This window comes from Rhipicephalus sanguineus, chromosome 2 (genome assembly GCF_013339695.2).
Source record: "Rhipicephalus sanguineus isolate Rsan-2018 chromosome 2, BIME_Rsan_1.4, whole genome shotgun sequence".
Classification (NCBI taxonomy): domain Eukaryota; kingdom Metazoa; phylum Arthropoda; class Arachnida; order Ixodida; family Ixodidae; genus Rhipicephalus; species Rhipicephalus sanguineus.
The window spans coordinates 42333959-42353546 of NC_051177.1; the positions used below are offsets into that span (position 1 = coordinate 42333959).

General features: G+C 44.4%; 1 protein-coding gene across 1 annotated transcript in view; it reads left to right on the forward strand.

Annotated features, from left to right (window-relative positions):
- The window catches only part of LOC119382829 (serine/threonine-protein kinase DCLK1), a 30637-nt gene extending 18512 nt beyond the window's left edge, over window positions 1-12125 (forward strand). Inside the window, exons 10-16 of the mRNA XM_049412330.1 lie at window positions 1207-1326; window positions 1855-2132; window positions 5280-5357; window positions 5854-5950; window positions 8149-8239; window positions 10782-10882; window positions 12072-12125. Coding sequence (XP_049268287.1) covers window positions 1207-1326; window positions 1855-2132; window positions 5280-5357; window positions 5854-5950; window positions 8149-8239; window positions 10782-10882; window positions 12072-12077 — 771 coding nt within the window. The 3' untranslated portion in view covers window positions 12078-12125. The remainder of the gene's footprint in view (window positions 1-1206; window positions 1327-1854; window positions 2133-5279; window positions 5358-5853; window positions 5951-8148; window positions 8240-10781; window positions 10883-12071) is intronic.
- The last annotated feature ends 7463 nt before the right edge of the window (window positions 12126-19588 follow it).

The following is a 19588-nucleotide window of genomic DNA, read 5'->3' on the forward strand; positions in this document are numbered from 1 at the left end:
CATTTACCGAATCAGATTCTGATGTGGCAGTCGAGCGGCAATTCGGAGGAATCACCGCCAGACGCACTTGCAGCAGAGAAACCGGATTGCACTTCCATAGCGCAAGCAAACTGTGTGGCTGAGCGCACTGAAGAAAAACTGCATAGTTATGAACCTGTCCAGCAAGCAAAAACAAATCCAGAACCTATAATAATCATTCGTCTTATCGCTAACGAGACGGAAGCGGTTTTTGCGAGTCCTTGAAACATGAAACTCAACCACAGTAACATCGTTTATGTCAGTCAGCGCCTGTACGGAAACAGGCATAATCACATACCGGGGAGCAATAAATGAGAGAGTAACAAATCGTCACCTTTCTAAAGATTCTAAACCAGAAAGCCATCATCAGTTTCGCGGGCGCAACAAATGGGAACCGGTCGAAGAATGAAACCGAAACTAGCCGGTGCACCGCTGTAGTAAAGCATGAAAAAAATTGGAGAGACATTGACGCAACGAAAAAATTCCACGTATTCCCGCATTGTGGCAGCACATGCCAAGGAAGAGAAACAATCGAAAAAGACGCTCGTTTTAAACATACAGGCGATGACGTACATGTACGTCTTTGACCCTCAAAAGGTTAAGATACTGATGCACATTCCTGTATTCTGCACCAGCTTTACCAATGCGCATTCCATTGGCTTTGTAATGTGGCCGCTTCAAGGCTGCAATGCGTCCATCCAGCTAGGCCATTTCACCAGTCCAACACAGAACGTTTAGATGGTATTTTCCTGGGTGATGCCAGATACTGGCTGCACAACCACACATTGCCTGCAACAGAGCCTTGGTATGTTCGCCTGGGAACATATGGCTTCTGATGAGCACGGCATGGAGTCTGCAGCAGTCATTACGTACCTCTTAGTGCATCATAAACAAAATGGCAAGGGTTTCATTGGCTGCTTTTCTCTTATGACTACAGTTGTCATGAAAAATGTAGCTTGACTCATTACAGATGCTGTGTTTACATTCTGCTTGTCCATTATACAGCCCAATGATGGCCCGTTTTTGCATCTTGTTTTTGCGTTCTGCATTTAACACTGTGTCACTTAGCCACTTGCACGCTCTTCCCGAGCCACTTGTGCAGCTCACTCTGAGTCATCCTTTGGGAAGCTGACCACTTGCGACAGTGAAGGCTGTGTGCAAATGCAGTGCTGTAACTTATTCACGCAGGAGCAGATGATCGCCAACGAGGTGGCCATTTTGAGGAGGGTTCAGCATCCAAATGTGGTCCGGTTAGTCGAGGAGTTCAACTTTGACACTGAGCTCTACCTGGTCATGGAACTGGTCAAGGTATGCAATGTGCCTTACTTGTTCACAGCAGAAGTTATTAAAACAAACAGAGTGAGGAACTGTGAAACATTTCTCTTTGCTTCTCGGGGCATTATATTAAACACACAGATATGAAATGTATGTTTAGAGCATGTTAGTTATTAAGCTGTTTGTTTTAGTTTTAAAGATAACGGAACAAAATGGTGTGGAGAAGGAGAGAGGCTACTAGTACTTGACGGCACTTATATTTTTGTCATTGCTTGCCTTATTCACTTGTTATTCCTCATGAGTTATGTTCTAGTCTAATTTTGTTTTATTTTGCTGCTCTTCTTGAACAGACAGTTTGAAAAAAAAATGTTATATTCTAGTTTAGCATTCATTTCTGGGCTGATATTAAATTAAGCCTGTGTGTGAAGGGTTCAGACTGTCCCACTTTCGGTTTAGTGGTTATTGTATCTGTACCCATGCAGTTTTGCAGGATAAGAAAGAGTGTGTTTAGTTGAAGAGAGCAAGCTAGAATTGAACTGTTTTCGTATCTTGTGGTTGCAGGGGGGTGACCTGTTTGACGCCATAGCGGCAGCGACCAAGTTTCCCGAGTACGAGGCAAGTCGCTTGGTCAGCCACTTGGCCAGCGCGCTTGCCCACCTGCACTCGTTGCACGTTGTCCATCGAGACATCAAACCCGAGAACCTACTTGTGGGTGTCCGGGGTGCACTCAAACTGGCCGACTTCGGCCTTGCGACGGAACTTCCCCTGGACGGTTCCCTGCTGTCGACAGTGTGTGGCACGCCGACGTACGTGGCCCCCGAGATACTGGCTGAAACAGGGTGAGCACATGCACAGCTCTTATGTTATACTTTATGCTCTAGAGGAATGAACCTGCAGAGGTGTTCAGAGACTATAATCTGTTACAACCAAAAAAAAAAAAATGCCAGCCCCACCCACAGCCATCGCTGCCCCTCCCACGAAGAAATTGCGTAAGTTCTTCATCCAATAGTGCTTACTCATTTTCATGATGTCAAGCACTTCTCAAATGTTTCAAGTGTAAATGACTTTCCCTTACAGACACACATATGTGTAGCTGATTTTAGGTCCGAAACTTGAACCTCCTGGTAAATTTTGTCGGGGATTCTCGCATTACTGCTCAACCAAAAGTAATGTTTTAGGTAGTAATGACGAGCCCTTAGCTCTTAATATGCGCAGTACTTACATTAGTTGAGAAAAAGTACTTACAGTTTGAGCGGAAACCAGCTAGTACAACTGTTTTTCACAGGCGAAGGGCAGATGCGTCACGGTTCTGTGCGTGGAACTCACATTTTTCCTTAATTTATAACCGACTATACCAGTGGATGTGTATTGCATCCAGCTGAATGTATGCTGATACAATGAGTTTTTCAGGTTGAGCCAGGCTTTGCAGTAGGTGCCAATCCAATACAGTAAAAGCTCGTTAATTCGGATTTCTAGGGACCGGAAAAAATGTCCGAATTAACCGAATGTCTGAATTATCGAATGGTCGAAATAAACACAATAAATGCACGAGTTTTTTCAACATACCTTTACTTAACAAAGTAATCGCGGATGCTTGTGTTTTCGAGCAGAAATTCGCGTGGACACAATTTTTCTGAGCCCTTCAAGGTGCTCAGCAGCTCGCATGATGTCTGCAGTACCGCAAAAGTCTCACCCGTCATCCACGCTTTTCGGTTGGCACGGTAATCCACGGGAAGATTGTTGATGTTCTTAAAGCAGCGTGGCTTTTGAACCTTTCCGATAACGAGAAGCGGCAAGCGCTCTGTTCCCGTCACGTTGGGGGATAAAAGTACGGTTACTCGTTCCTTGCTTCTTGCCGCCGATTGAAGGATCCCCTTTCATCACTCTTCATCACTTCTTGTCGGGAGAGCCCGTTATTCAGAGCACGCAAAATTTCTACTTTGGTGGTGAAGTCCTTGGCCTCGTACTTGGGCCGCTTCGCCGGCGTTGCCATCGGCGGAGAGTGCGGTCGCACGAGAAGTCGGCACAAAAGCACCAGCAACGATCAAGCTAAAGGAGCCGTACTGAAACTTTCCTCGATAAATCGGCGATCAACGATGCAGCACACCAACGGGAACAAAGCAACAAACCCACACGCGAAAAAAAGGCGTTCAACCAGTCTCAATCCAAGCCAAGTCGATAATTGATGTCCATGGCGATGCTGCGTTTGAGCTTCACTTTTGTTCCGAATGGTTCTTTTTTCGTTTTCGAGCCTCGCCAGCGGCCCGAAAGTCGCCGAATTATCCGATTTGCGGTCAAATCTGTCCGAAATAACGAGCGCCCAGTCTCATAGAGTGATGCGTATATTTACAGGGACCAGATGACGTGTCCGAATTAACCGATTTTCCGAATTAACGAGAGTCGAATTAACGAGCTTTTACTGTATTTCACATAAGTTGCCAGTTCTGCAGGCGTTGTCGCAGGGTGTCTACTGGCCGGGAAAACCGGGAATTCTCAGGGATTTTGGATAATCTGGAAAAGCTCAGTGAAAACTCAGGGAAATTGTGCTCCCATCAGGGAAATCTAAGGGAACGGAGGTCGCGGTAACGCTGGCTCGAGGTTTTGTGAACGCATTTTTCAAATCGAACGGCCGCTGTGGCGGCGGGGAAGGGGCGCACCTCGATGCTTTGTTCGCCTTCGGAGCGAGGGGAGTTGAAGAGAATCCGGCTAATGCGTGGCATGCGGAAACCATGAACCACGGCACATCGTATTGCGCAATGTTGCCAGGGTATTCTGTGACTCCGCCGTGTATAGTGTTGTATTCTTTGTCGCGCGTGCTGTGCATTAGCGCCCGATATGGTGTTTTTGTTATCGCCGCGTGCCAAGTAACAAGCTTGATTAGTTGCAGAGGCGGTAGCAGTAGGTGTAACGAGCTTGAGTTATCTTGCAAGCGATCGCGATCGTTCAGGAAGCGGATGTCGTCGACAAGGGTAGTATCTTGCAAGCTATCCCGATCGGAGAGATTAAAGACGACGACGCTTGTTAGAGCTCACTCGCTCTGATCCCGAGCTTCAAAGATGCTATTTAGGGCTCTGTGAAGAATAGAAATTTCCAGGCGAGAGCGAGCGTAAGTAACGGACTCATTTACAGCAAGTGAAAGCTATTTCTCTTTCTTTTTTTCCGGTGAGGGCACTGCTGAAAGAAGTTTTAGGCAGTCGACCGATATTTTTGGGGGCTGCAGCTCGCAATTATCAGCCATGCAACTGCTTATGTGGATGTCTTGTTACAAAGCCGAATTACAAAACTTTTCAAAGCCAAGGCATTGCGGCGCTCGAAATTCGCGACACCGGCACGGGTCCCACTTGCTCGATTCGGCGCACGATGACGGAAAACAGTAACGTGGCCACAATAATCGGATGTGCCGTAATTCAGGCTGTTGCCGTGCTTTCATGCGATCTTAGCCCGCAGCTGTTTTGCTTTTTTTGCAATAGCAATTATATAGACACTACAGGCGAACTTATTGCCTTCTCCATGACCTTCCTTAGCAAGTCCAAATCGCGATTACATCACCCCACGCGTCGTATACTCCATGTGCGAGTGAAAGTGCGCGAACACTGCCGACGAACGGCACTTAAGCAAAGGGGAAACGAGCCGACCATCTTCATCGCGCGATGGGCACATGGAGCCGGAGGGTTGGGGAGGGGGGAGTGCTGCGTGAGTCCGAGAGGAAGTACATATTTTGCACCGGCGGGTGTGGTCGGGCGTGCCGCGATATCTTTAGAGAGTATCAGCAGACGGCTCACACCTTTGTAGGTGTTCTGCCCTAATTGCAAAACTTTTTTCGTTGAAGCCATAGCAGTGGCAGATCCAGGGGGGGGGGGGTGCGGTTTTAGCAAAAACACTCAGGGAAAACCTGGAAAACTCAGGGAATTTAGAAATGTCAACTCGGTCGACACCCTGTGTTGGTGGTGAACAATTGTGGGAACCATGTCATTGTTCCTTTGCAGTTATGCCCTGGAGGTTGATGTGTGGGCTATGGGTGTCATCACCTACATACTACTATGCGGATTCCCACCGTTTGTCAGGTGTGTGGTATTTACATTTAGCTTATGGCTTTCATAGTAATGCAATCATAGCAGTGCATTTTTGAATATCCCAGTAGTGAAACATAGTCACCTTGTTAAATTTAATAGCTCACGATTTAGAAGGACTGATCGCTGGGCAAGTTGGTGATCCATGACTACGAAGAACTGCGTGAAAAACTGGCACAAGTAAGACGCGCTGCACAATTGCAGCGCGTCTTACTTGTGCCAGTTTTTTGCACTGTTCTTCGTAGTTAATAGCTTAGTACCGTGTTTGACAAGTGTGAAGACATTAGAGTTGGGGCACGTTAGAAGCACGCTGGTTAATATTGGTCTATATGTGAGCATACATTCTTGCACATCACAGTCACGGTTTTCTCTCAACATTATTGAGCTCTACATTTTGAAAGCCATTTTGATGACCTCATTGTTTTCAATTAGCATGGGTCATTTTGCATTTTTTTTAGCATATGTGCCATCTCTTCTTGCTTTCTTGCAGTCAAACAAACAACCAAGACGAACTGTTTGACCAGATTCTGAGTGGGCGATTCGAATTTATGGCTCCATACTGGGACGGCATATCTGCATCAGCTCAGGTGGGTTCAGTGGCTGCTTTATCACAGCAGTGCATCCTTTAGTTCGAATGTTGCTGGAGCCTCCTCAAGAACAGATAAATACAATAGCGCTGCTAACTCAAGCATGAAATCATTTCATTGTTAACTGTTGCCGTTTGCTGGGGGCTTCCTGAAAGTTTCTTCTGATTGTTGGTGAATAGTAGCAAGACATTCTGTCACAGCCATAAAAAGCTGTCATTTTCAGCACGGGAATTGCATCTTTAATGTGCACCATAGTCCACTGTTATGGTGAACAATGAATTAATGTTTCTAGACTGACTGCAGCTCAGTGCTCACGCAAAGGCCTCGGCAATATTTTATCAATACAGTCAAACTTCGTTAATATGTACCCGCTTTAAGCGTACTAACGATTAAAACATAGTTGCGACGAATCTCCGACCGAGTCTCATATGGCCTAATGCATTCGCTGACCGCTTAAGCCATAGTGCTTCGTCCTACGCCTACCGGTTAGTGCGTACCCTGCGTACCATGATAACGTTTTGTGCCATAAAATTTTACTGCGCCTCTGAACTTCCCGATGCCACAATGTGCCGCCAAAGGTTTTCCGTCTTTTCGAGAAGTGCGTAAATCGGTCGATCACTGATTCCGACTTCCGCGCGATTGCGGCGACGCCTTTGCGGGTAAGCATTGGGAAAACGAAGGTGAGGCGGCGGCCACCGACTAACGCGCCAGCGTGACTTATCGCCGACAGCCTTATCACAATATCTTCAGATATCTGCTCGGGCACGCGTGCGGCACAACACTACTTTAAGCCTACTGCACGCTTTTAATAGGCAACAACCTGAACGCACTGGGCTGCCGATAGCTGCCGCCTCGTTGTGCGGGACCGTGTTCAAGCACGCACCGCTTTGTAGAAACGAAAGCAGCTCGCTGTTGCGGAGTTGAGCGTTGCTTGGTCGCGGGCGAAGAGAAAGCTCTTTGCATTGACGCTATCACGCTAAATGCACACGTACGGTGCAGCAAGCGTAGCACTGTTGTAACCATACTGCATGCTTTCATTGGGCGACCACCCAAATGCGCTTCCGTCCGCTGCCAGGACCGCTAGCGCATCGCGGAGTGTGCATCGCTTGCAGGAAGTTTGTCCTCGCCGCATCTGTGCACGGTCTGGAGCGAAGTGGGTACAAAGAACACTCCCACGACAAATGCGTGCGTGCGGTACAGCAAGCAGCCCGGCAGTGACGACGCGAGCCGAGAAGGCGACGCGCTGCACGCAACTAGCCAGGAGACGATTGGCTACACGCAGCCGTACCGCATTTCACTGGAACTATATCAGTTTTCGTTTAGTAACATATCGCGGTACAGACTCACACACATATATGCTGAAAAGCCGACACTGTCCGTTCTGTCGCTATGTCGGTCACTGCGCATACCGGACCCTGTAGTAGTTCCGAAATGCTCCTTAGCGTCGCCACCGCGCGCTAGCAACACCATCGAACGGTCGTGCGAGAGTACCAGAATCTTTTCTCCACTTTGGCAAAAAGAAGGAAAAGGCTTTGCACTGGGTACTTTAGGCAATATTTGCTGTGGCACTGTATTTCTTTGCTGGTGGCGATGGCGTACGCGAGGAGGTGCAAATTTTTACTTGGTGTTTAATGTGTATTACCGTTTAGTGCGTAGTTATGCGGCGTTCCTGGCAGGTACGCATTAACGAGGTTCCACTGTACACGTAAAATTCTGAGCAAGCGCCCCTGCTCATGCAACCATCCCCCCCCCCCTTACTAATTTTCCATCTATTTGAAATTGTCATCAACTACTGTGCTGGTTGTAAGCGCATGTTTTTTAATACAGTAGACTCTCATTAAATGGAACCTGAAAGGACCAAAAAAATATGTTCCGCTTAACAGGAGTTCTATTTACTGGGAGATGAACAGGGTTGCATTATTCAGGTACAAAACCAATCATATTAGAGGCAGTTGTTCCATTTAAGAAGCAATTCCGTTAAAGTGATTTCCGTTTACTGAGAGTCCACAGTATAACACGAAGATGGGACTTGTTCCTCTTTTGTGTTGAGTTCTCTTTTCATGTGCCACTCTTGTGCAATTTTGATGGTTTGAGTTGATTGCCGCTTAAAACTGAATGTCTTTGAAAAGCAGCAAAGGGCTGTCGGTAGAGCCAAAGGGACTTGATTTACTCATGGGGCTGTTGCATGCACCATGCAGGATTTGATCCGAGGCATGCTTCAGGTGGACGTGACGCAGCGCTTGACAGCAGTACAAGTACTTGCGCATCCTTGGCTGCAGCAGCAGGCAAGTGCTGAATGCCCTTGATTGTTTGAACTTGCATCTGTTACTTCTGCTGCATGTTTGCGTGGCCTGCTTTAACAGAGCCCTGTACGGCTTCCCGTGAAAGCTGTGTGGTATGCAGCTGACTACCTTTTCAAAGAAGATTTTTAATATCGTATGTATAAGTAAAGCAGTCAGGAAGCGTGGGAGAAGGCTGCTCTTCCCACCAGTTTGCAGCCTTTGCCCACTTTTTGTTATCTCCACTATTCATGAATTGCGCCCATGTAAAACAACAGCCACCATACTTTGCCCATCATGGTAACCGAAGCCTCATCATGGGTAGTGACAAAAGTAGCTTTATGCCATAGAATACTGAACAGCAGTGCCTTTAGCTTCTCGCACATATTTGCATAGTATGCTAGTCACGTAACGTAGGTAAACAGCTTTATTGATTCAAGAGAGAATTGCAGCTTTTGCAGAAAAATTGCATAAGATTGCAGAGTATTACAGATCGGCTGTTGGTGTTTGTGATGCAGTAAACGGTGAGCTTTCCAGAACTTCTCACGTTTGCACACATAACAAAAACATCTTTTCAAATCTGTTTTTGTTTTCTGGGGTGGGAGAAGGAGGAGGAGGGAGGCGAGTACAACTAAAATTTTTTTTTTAACAATAGGGTGATTAGCTGGACTTGTTGGCACATTAGAACTTAATGTCAGTCGCACAGAGACAGGTAAAAAAAAAAATGACAGACTTGAACACCAACTATCAAAGCATAATTTTACAAGAAAGAGAAAGTGAACATATAGTTGACACATATGCAGACGTGGTTAAACAATGAAGGAGCAGCTTGAGAGCACTACCTGTTATCCAAGGTGGGTAAGCTGCTTATCTGACGGATCGGTGAATTCTCCGTTACATGCTCGCAATGTTTTTCCAAATAAATCATATGTTGACAGTCTGCATTCATGTTTGTCACCTTCCTCGTGCTGTCTTTGCGCAGTCCACCTTATGTTGGATTTTGGTCAATGACCTTCAGAGATGCTTTCATTCCTGCACGGCATAACAACCAGCGGAGCATCTCATTGGAGAAACAAGTCCACTGACTTGTCCACTGAACGTGAACTGAATGTGATAGCTTCTGATGCAATCAACTTAAAATGCTGCCTCAGGAAATGGAGACATGTAGAGTAATGGTGGCAATGTTTCTTGCCAGAAATGACGCAGGTCTCATAACAGTGAAAACCAGCACCGACCTACAAAGCAGGCGTGACACTGAGATTTGTACGTGTGCACAGTTCTGTGACTCAAGCTGCATCCACTTGCCTGTAAATCCTCACATCATCCGCTAGGGCTCTATATTTGGAAGCTGTCATTTGTTTAAAGCTGCATGATTGGCAGCTCCGTGACTTAGCCGGGGGCGCTTCTGGTGCAGTATGTATTGTTCATTTGTAAGCAGTTTAGTCGAAGTGAAACTTTGCTGCACTTTGCTTTATACAGTGGACTCTCGTTAAACGGAACCTGAAGGGACCAAGAAAATATGTTCTATTTAAAGGGCTAGTAAACAGACTCCGACTTTTTTTTACACCCCCCAAACTAGCTCGCTAATTTGTACAGTAGACTGCGGCAATCACATTTTGTGACTATTACAGCGCTGCACGCTGCGCAGACCCTCCATTTCGAATAACAATTCCCACGCCTCTTTCTTACCCTGTCCAATCCTCCTCGTACGCGTAGTGACGAAATCTTGCCCATGGTCAACATTACGTACTACAGAGCTTGTCGATTGGTCCTTTGCACTACGAAACGGTGTCTTCGCCCTGCGGTGATGCAGTTTTGGCTGCGCAGTCCGTATTTTCATTTTCCTGTGCTGCCCTTTGCCATTTTGTAGAGGCCGAGACTACCAGGACAAGTGGTATCGTCAGAACGAACACCTCCGAGAGGAAGAGGCGTCTCGCTACTTTACCGCTAGGGGAGAAATGCATACCTCACCAGTGCCTCATACTCCTCGCACCGCGCTTCCTCCCCGCGCCGCTATGAAACATGCACACTTAGGGGAAGCCTAGCTCGGTCGTTGGCTGCACGCCGATGACGTAATCGCTGACATCGTGTTATGTTGACGAAGTGGGCATAGTTGTGACAAAGGGCTACGCCTATCCCTCTCCTCTGTGAGATGAGGGTGGGAAGAACGAGCGAGAAACCGAAACCAGTCAACGTGGGTCGTTCTATACCCTGTAACTTCCTTAATACATCATTTATTCGGAAAGTTCTTGCAACAGCATGTTCGCATTGCACAAGTGCGCAGTTATTTCTCCATTAAAAATTTTGGACCGCAAGGTTGTTTACTGGCAAGTTCCATTTACTGAGAGATGAACAACAGAGTTGCATTATTCAGGTACGTAACCAGTCATAGTAGGAGCAGTTCTGTTTAAGCAGCAATTCCATTTAAAAGATTTCGGTTTACTGAGAGTCTACTGTAATTGCCTCGTCATATTGCTTCAGCCACAGGACCACTGCATTAAATGGTCATTGTAGAATGGTCTGTGGCATGTGTCCGCCATCTTTTCAGGGAGGTGGAGCAAGCAGGCAGTCTGACGCATGGCAGGTGGGCCTTCACTTCGAAGAGCGCCCGCGATCCAGCCTAGATGCTGCCGGCACGCTGCCATCAGCCATGGTATGTGGCTCACGCATTGCTTTTGCTGGCTTTCCTCGTTCATAGCAAGACATTCGGGCTAGGTGGTCTTGATTCATTTTGAAATGATTTGTACAGCGCAAAATACGAGACGAAAGACTGAAGTCTGTGTGTGCTTCTTTGTCCTCCGTATCGTATTTTGCACTGTACAAATCATTTCAAATGTTCCCATTGAGCCCCTTTTTATCTCCGTGAGCGTGCCACACTTTTAATCCTTCGTGGCATGTGCAGGATGGGTATTTTCCTATATGTGCACAGGAATCGGAACATCGATTACGTATTACTAGTACTAAAAATGCGGATTATCTGGCTGTTACATATTTGGAGAGAGGGGATGGTTAGAGGAAAGAAGGAAAAGTGCTTGTGCGAAACATAGTCGGGCACTTGACAATGATATTTATTTCAACATTGCTTCCACTCATTTGAGTCTCTCGTGGTCTTCTAGCAGGAATGCATAAACGAGATGCAAATTAAGAGGTATTCAGATCTTGCATGCCTCTTCTTTCCTCGTTCTTTGTTTATGTGCTTTTTTTAGATGCTTAGTCAGTCATTGTTCGCGGTGTTGAGGGTACACACTTCCCCATCACAAAAAAAGGGGGGAAAGAAAAAAACGGGAAAGAATTGTGCGCTAGAGAAAAGCATAAAGTGACACCCACAGCAGCACTATCTGGTGTGAGTACAACTGCATAAAGGAAGTTTTCCATGATATGGAATGGGGTTTAGGGCATTAAAGGATTGATGAGCTTATTGGCAGTTATGTAGCTGCTATAAAGCTTGCCCAGGAAAAAATCTAATTCAAGCTTTTATCCCCTGTTTGTATTAATTAGCCTATTTACTTCCTTCAAACAGTGCTAGCGTGCATCTTTTTGCGTGAATCTCTTGCCGACCTCTCATGGTGAGCAAACCGAGCACAATACTATGCACATGCTTGACCTGCTGCAAAATAAACAGGCATTTGTTTTCCAGTAGGTGACTGCATGCAGCAAGTGCATGTGTGAACTAGGAGCCAAAAGTAAATGCATGACTCTGCCCCTCTGTGGGAACGTATAGTATGTCCAACCTTACTAGGAACTGTCAGTGTTACGTCGTTTGAAAACAAAGTTCACATTTCTGAGTTAGTGTGTCACTGTTTTCATTGCTCAAGTAACGGCATCTGCTCGTTTACTTTCAGTCCTGACGTCAATGCCAGTCAGCGCAAAGAAAGCTGCGTGCTGTGGACGCACAGGTACGGTGCTCAAATGATCAGTGCATCTTTTCGTGCATATTTAAACTAGTGGGTTTTTGAGGCATTGGGGCCTGTATTTGCAAAGTGAACTTCCTGTGCATGCGAGCATTTTTACAATGGCAGGCATTTAAACACCAGTCACTCATGGTAATTACAATGATAATAGGACAACCACCTAGCCAATGGCCACTCAGAGATGGTGCTGGCGTAATAGAGCTATTGTGAATATGGCCTCAGAACTTTGTTAGGGGGATAAACTTGTGCTATCTGGGCCTCTCAATGACAATTTGCTCTCCACATTATCATTATATTCTCTTGTTTCACCGCATTCAGTATGCACTTCATAATTGAATTACCATCCTTTATGCAAGAATTATAGGTTAGTATTTTGGTTTAGCGATGAAGCTATGTACTATCAGTTGCAACTTGATGCAGTTGCAACTTGAAATCGGCATCTTTATATTAATTAAATTTTTTTTTCTTCGGTGATGTTTGTTTTCTTAGTAGCGAATTTATGTAAGCTATACTGCTGTGACGTCACTGTGCCTGAGTTCCGTGTCGCACTTGGCCTCCATTCTTGCAGCATTTGGCATCTCCGTAGTGCCATCGGGAAAAAGGAAAAAAATAAACTTTGTCGCAGGGAAGCTTTGTGACCTTCAACTGCACCGTGCGTAGTGTATGTGCCTCTACCTTGGAGCAAAGATGCACTTCAAGGGATGCCCGCCGAAAGTCATTTATCATCCGAAACCAAAGTCTCAAGCGCGTGCGCACGATGCGGGCGGCACCAGTGCTCCTCTTTCCACGGCTGACCCTCCGAAAGACCTCAATTCCCACCTCGGCCACTCTGCTCGCATTGCACTCAGTGCCACTAGTGCAGCTCCAAGTGGCTGTGGTGTAACAGGAAGGTAGGGCGATTTGATGTGATGTAACATACTACGTGCAATCAGTGTCGAAAGGTTGCGGTCCATGGAGTCTGAGAAGATATTGGATCTTCAAGCAGTTATTGAGTGACCTTGACCTGTAAATTTACAGCTGAATGTTTTCTTGCGTATGCTAGTGCAGGCTTTCTGCCAAATACCAGGCTGTGGAAGTATTCTGGTTTTTCTCAGATCCGATGGTCTATAAGCTTCTCGTGCCACCTGCACAACCCTACAAATCCACTGCAAAAGCTTTTGAAGCAGATTAGCCAAAGTTTGTGAAGACTTTGCTATTTAGGTCGAAATTCAGTGGAATAGTGTGGCTAAGTGATGTAGAATTTTTTATTCTTAGGTGGATATATCAGCTTCAATGAAATATTTAGATGTATTTATTTATTTTTTATGGTGTCTTGCTCTCAAAGCTTTTGCAGTCAGTTATAATGATACATCATTACTTGAATCAGCATGGCACACAAGCTGCTGCTGCGTGGTCCCAGTATGTTTTTACTGAAATTATGAGTGGTAAATGTTTTTATGTTTTTAGCTGAAAACGTGCAATCGCTTTTTCTCCACAAAAGTACTTTTGCTGGGCTGGACTCGCTTCCCCGGTTTGTGATGAGAGATGGCCCTTATGCGACGTGCCTCGTCGTGTCGACGTAGGACGAAACGTGCAAGTTTCCGAGCAACACCCTTTTTTTAACTAGTCAAGACTTCCAAGTGTGCCGGAATGTGGAGATTGTGGCTTTGCTATTGGTATTTTTTACTTGGCAAGCCATGCTTACAAAGTTAGGCTGCTTTGCATGCAGAGTATATGTGTGAAGTCAGTTTGCAGTTTTGTTTCAAGATGTACGGTTTCTTTTAAAATAAGAACTTCAGTAATATAACGTTCCCTGTGTGCTTTGGTTTAGCATAACTCTGCACCAATATTCTTTGGATAAAGCAATACCCTTCCATTTCGTAGCAGTTACGTGTTGTGTAATATCTATTATGGCACATTGTTCAGTAACACTTACTGGTTTGAAATGTAGAAATATACTCTAAGGGGTGGACTAACTTCGGCAGCATGGCCTGTCATGTATTGAATGGGAAAGCAATTGCTTGATGCTGCTTCTCAGTCTTTTTTTATTATTATTACTATTAATCCTGTGAATTATGCTACTACTATTAGTATTGCCTTTATTCACTAATGCATGTCTGGTGTTGGGCTGCACCAGTTTTTTTAGCAGCCGCTTTATTATTTACCATATTTTTACTCACTATGTGATCTAATTCGATGTGCTGCGTGCGTACTCCGTATTGCCAGTTGCCTGCATTTCAGTGAAAGCTGTGGGTTGCGCTGGCTGACCAGTAACGAGGGTAACAATAATAAGCTGCACACCTTGCCAAACCTAAAGGCTGGTTTTATTACCCACCGATAATCTGTCATGATCTTTCCAGTCGAGCCCTCTTGCGGGAAAGTGATTCCGCAATGGTCAATGGGCATGCGATGCAGTCAGTTTTCATTCTCAATTGACTGGCGTTACCATTAGCTTTTTGTTGAACTGCATGGAACTGGTGAGACAGGGCTGCTTTTACTGAGCAAGAGAAGAGACACTTCTGAAGCTTGTGAGCGGTTTGTTTTTGTGTCATAACATTTATCTCCTTTTTGTTCTCAACTTTGCTTAGTGCTTGTTATGTACGTCCAAGTTTTACCATGTCTGTTCTGCCTTCATTTTTATACAAGGAACCAGAGTTTATTTTGCATAGAGTGGTAATGGCAACAAATTTGTTTGTTCGAATTCAAGTGAACTGTGCAGGAGTAAGAGAGCAGTGGATGCAGTGCTGACAGAACATGAGTACGAGTGATTGTATCAGAGTTGTTTTTGGGATTTGTGTTGAACAAAGTGCTCTGTACTCTACTACATATACATGTTCATATGTTTTGCTAAGTAATCCTTTGTGCTACAACTGGGTTCTCTTTTATATACCTGTGCACTGTGTTCAGTTTTCGTACTACACAGTTCACATTAATCCACAGCTTCTATTAAGCTGTCTTTCTCAATGCCCAAGAGACTATTTACACTGAGACATAACATGTACCGCGTTTGTTTTTCTAATGAATAATGTTTTGACTGAGCGTTATGAGCTCATATCCTTTGTGTTTGTGGTTTGAAAGCACATGCTGGTCGATAGAATTAAGTGTGCTACAGCCACACATGACCGCGTAAAACAAAGGAACCTTACGCACCTTTAGTTTACATAGCAACCTACAGGGGCGTAGCCGGTGGGGGGGGGGGGGGGTCACCCCCCCCCCCCCCCCGAAATTTTTTAGCTTTGCTTGCGTATATATACACGCGCACATACAAACGCACGCACGAACATACATAAAGTGTGGTTGAACCCCTACCCGAAGAAAATTTCTGGCTACGCCCCTCGCAACCTACATTTTATGGTGAATTTCTGCATTATTGAAAATGTGCGAAACTTCCTAATTGTAAAACATTGAGACTGCATGCATTATACTTGGTACTACGTAGCTAGCAAGATGCAAAATGAAGTGTGCAGTGTCACCTGAGGTGAAGGATGGTGGCTCTAATCACTAGAACGATATTGTGGGTGGTATGACTCCCAGTGCTTCAGAGGCTACTGAATGCAGTGAAGGTTCATATTGGGGCACAGATAATACGAGCATCACTCTCAATCAGAAAAATGGGTGGTAACCTGCCTATCGGATAGAACGGTACTTTGTTCAACACATTGACACTTGTAGACACGGCGGATAAGAGGCTACCAGTCATCTCGAGCTTATGCAGAGGCATGCAGTATGGAGTACCAAGGACTACAAAATGTTGCACGAGATTTCTCTCCAGACTTTCCATCCTTTCATTCATTGTTGTGTGCCAATCCTGCAACTGCACCATTTTGCAAAAATGTTACAGAAGCCAGGCGAGTTCATGATTCTAAATTTTAGAATCATACACCATCTTCTGCACTTCTGGAAAACACAGCTTTCAATTCTTGCTCATTGTAGTCTCATTTTTACTATTGTTGAGTTTCTGAGATCTTGTTTCTAGTGTACGTCTTATCTCGAGCACCAGAGCGTGCTGTGTAACGGCTGCTTTGTGAGGACGGCTGACCTGGGCGCTTGCACTTTGCTGCTATTGTGGTTGCACTGATGATTGGATTTTGACCTTGTTGAATGAACGGTCCCTAGAAAGTTGGAATATTGGTATCCACTGAAAAGTGACGTGAACCTAGAAAGGAAGCGCGTAAGTGTTGCTACAGCAGCACCAGGAATATGAAGCGAGATTTCGTAACATTTCGCCACCCTCCCCTCTCCGAGTTTGTGGTGCTCATTTTCCTGAAATAATCGCCTTAAGTCGACAGCAGTACAAGGACCTTACCTTACCTAGAGATCTCCTGTTTCTTCTGTCTGTTGTTAAAAGATTATCTTAATTACCTTATAACCTGAAATTTCTAGTTTCATATTGCCATACCCATCATGGCATCTCAGTGGCTGTTGTGTTCTCTTGATGAGCGAAAAGTCTGAAGTTCAATTGATGTTTGCGGTGGCTATGTAGTGATGGGAGGAGAACGTAAAAAACTTGACTGCACCATGATTTAGGCAGACTAATTAAAGAACCCCAGGTATTGAAATTTATTCAATAGCCAACCACTGAGGCACAGCTTCTATGTTGCTTAAAACACATTTATTCACTCAATCACTCAACACTGCCTAAATCATTTCCCTTCATGCTTTCCTGCGTTTTGCTATGGTACTATTACAAAATTACCGTTTATGTGTCCTGCACATTACTTTATCCGCTCAACTTCATCCTTTCTTTGAGCCTTTATCTCTACAGCACTTATATTTTGCAGGTGTAACTTCTGCATAGTGCAACACATTGTTTGCACAAAGGCAACCTAGGAAGTTTCATAGTTTCAAATAGTTTCATGTGGTATGGCATGCCTCATAATCTGGTTCTAGTTTTGGCACATAAATACCTAGTTTTAGGGGGTTTTTCCCCCACATCATATCGATTGTGCAACTGTTCGGTGATCTTGGCAATCACTGCCTGGAAACAGCATAACTTTTACTCATCTTGTGAATAAGAGCGCCTCTCAGATCAAGTGCTATATTTTAACAAATAATGATGATAGAGTATTACAAATAAATAGTATCGGGAAGCACTTTGGTAATAAAGTCTTGTAAACTTGGCTGAACAGCTTTTTTTTTCCTCCATGTTTAAATGTAACGTGAACGCCCTCTTTACTATCAATGATTCAGTGCAATGCGCTAGTAGTTATTCGCTAGTGCAATTCGCTAGTAGTGCATTCTGAGTAACTTGCAGTGTGAGAATAGAACTTTTCTGCAAGCGCACGATATCACACTGTAGTGACGTGACCTTGCCGCCTAAGCAGTGTGTGGTTTTATGTGCACACTGTTTTCTTAGTGACCATGTCCAAAGGTCTCGTGCCAATTTGCTGACAAACGATAACCAAAAGTGCAATTTATGGACCAGTATAAGCACTGGTGCTCTTTACCGTATCTGGCTGTTTAACTGAACACACCTCTCTGTTATGTGCCAGGTTAGAAACACAGCTGTTTCAGTGATGTGTCTGTGCTCAGATTTAGGTACACGTTGAAGAACCCTGGGTGGTTGAAATTTTCGGAGACCTCCACTACGACATCTCTCATCATATTGCAGTTTTAGGACATAAAACCCCAACAATTATTATTATTATTATCAGTTGGCCGGCCTGTTCTCATAAACTTCAATTTCACATTTTTTGTCAAGCATTTGTGTGCAGATCTGGTTCCCAGTACCAGTGAGCCGGTGTTGCCGATGGCTAACCCTTAAGATTGTGCAGCAGTTTTTATTATTGGAGTGTTTGGGGAGGCAGAAATGCTTGTGCACTCAAATTTAACTGTGTCGAAGAATGGCAGGTGGCCGAAGCAATCTGAAACATTCCGCTGCATTGTGCTGCATCGGCCACAGCAAAGTTCTGCACCAGTTAAGCCAAAAAGGTTAGCGCATAATTGGAAATCACCGTGGTTCCTGGAAGATGGCGCTGTTTGAAATTTTCCAAAAAGGAAAAAGGTCGCACGCGACAATCTTGCAGAAAATTTTCTTGGCAGTGTAAGATTACGTTTTATTTCAAATTTATCTAATATAAAAGAAACAGTCTGCCAGTTGGAGATGTTGGTTTATGGTTTAGGGGGTTGCTTGTGGGCACTATGTACGATAGAGTAGGAACATTCCAATTTGCTTTATTGGTGGATGATGGGGAGGGACTGAAATGGGAAAGCATAATTCCAACAAAAAAATTTGTAGACTTATTAGTTGGATTGAGACTGTGCAGTGTTGCTACTAATAACAGTGGCTAATAATGGCAATGTCGGCTAATTCTACATTAGGCAATATTGGCTTGTGCTGGTAGCCTGCAAGTGAATATTGTAGCCAGCTAAGGAAGGCCTCTACTCGAGACAGGCTGAATTCGGTCAGAAATTATCATGGCCATTCACACAGAAAGAAAAAAGATTGTCACTTTTCATAGCATACAAATAAGCCAAATAGATGTGTGTGTTCTTTTTTTTTTTCATAACAGCTGGATAAATAAGCAGCAGAGTTAGTAAGCACAGAAAAAAAACATCCTTGTTAAGAACACAGTGGATCACAGTGATGTGTCATAATGTAAGCAACAGGTTAATAACTGTTAATGTATGTCAATCACTCTTTCTAAACAATTGATCTATGTTGAGGTAAAGGTGAGCTAAAATACAACGAACAGCTTTGACATTTATAACTGTGTAATGTGTTGCAGGTTGTAGCACTGATTGTACTCTTGTGTGACTGTTATTTGGTACATTATTTTGCAAGTTGCTTGGAAAAATCAAAAATTTCTCTTTGGACAACACTGTTCTCATTTGAACGAGTGCATTTGTGTACTAACCATGAGTGTTGCAGATGCTAAAACAATACACTTGGCAAAAAAAAATGTGTTAGAATTTATTGATGCCTTCTGACCATAGTGCATTTTTTCTGCTGAATTTATCTCGTTTACTGCATCTGGTGTGATAGCTGGACTGTCAAGGTGTCTCACATTTGTTCAGTAGTCTGTGATAACTGAACTAATCTGTAGCACTCTCGGGGTTATATGTTCACACCTGAACATATGTACCTCTCGCTATTGATCATTTCTTTGAAGCATCATACTTTTACTGCTGTGCGTGGCTTTTTTTTTTTTTAATTTAATGCAAGTGGGAGTTCCTACGTGAGGGACTACCGTCATAACTTCAGGATTTGTGTGCTAGCTGTGACAAGCAAAAAGGTGCAGAAATACTGTGGTTGTCCTTCCCCTTCTGTTTTCGTTTGTTTATGCAAACACTGTACAGACTTGCAGTTTGAAACTAGCAATAACAATTTTTATATGGGCATGAACACACTCCAGTAGGTCAAAGCGAATCCCTTGCATTTATGAATAGAAAAGAAATAGTATTGCTAAGCGCATAGAAGCCAGAACAAGTGCTTTTTTTTTTCATCTATGTATGCGTCTTGTCTTGTA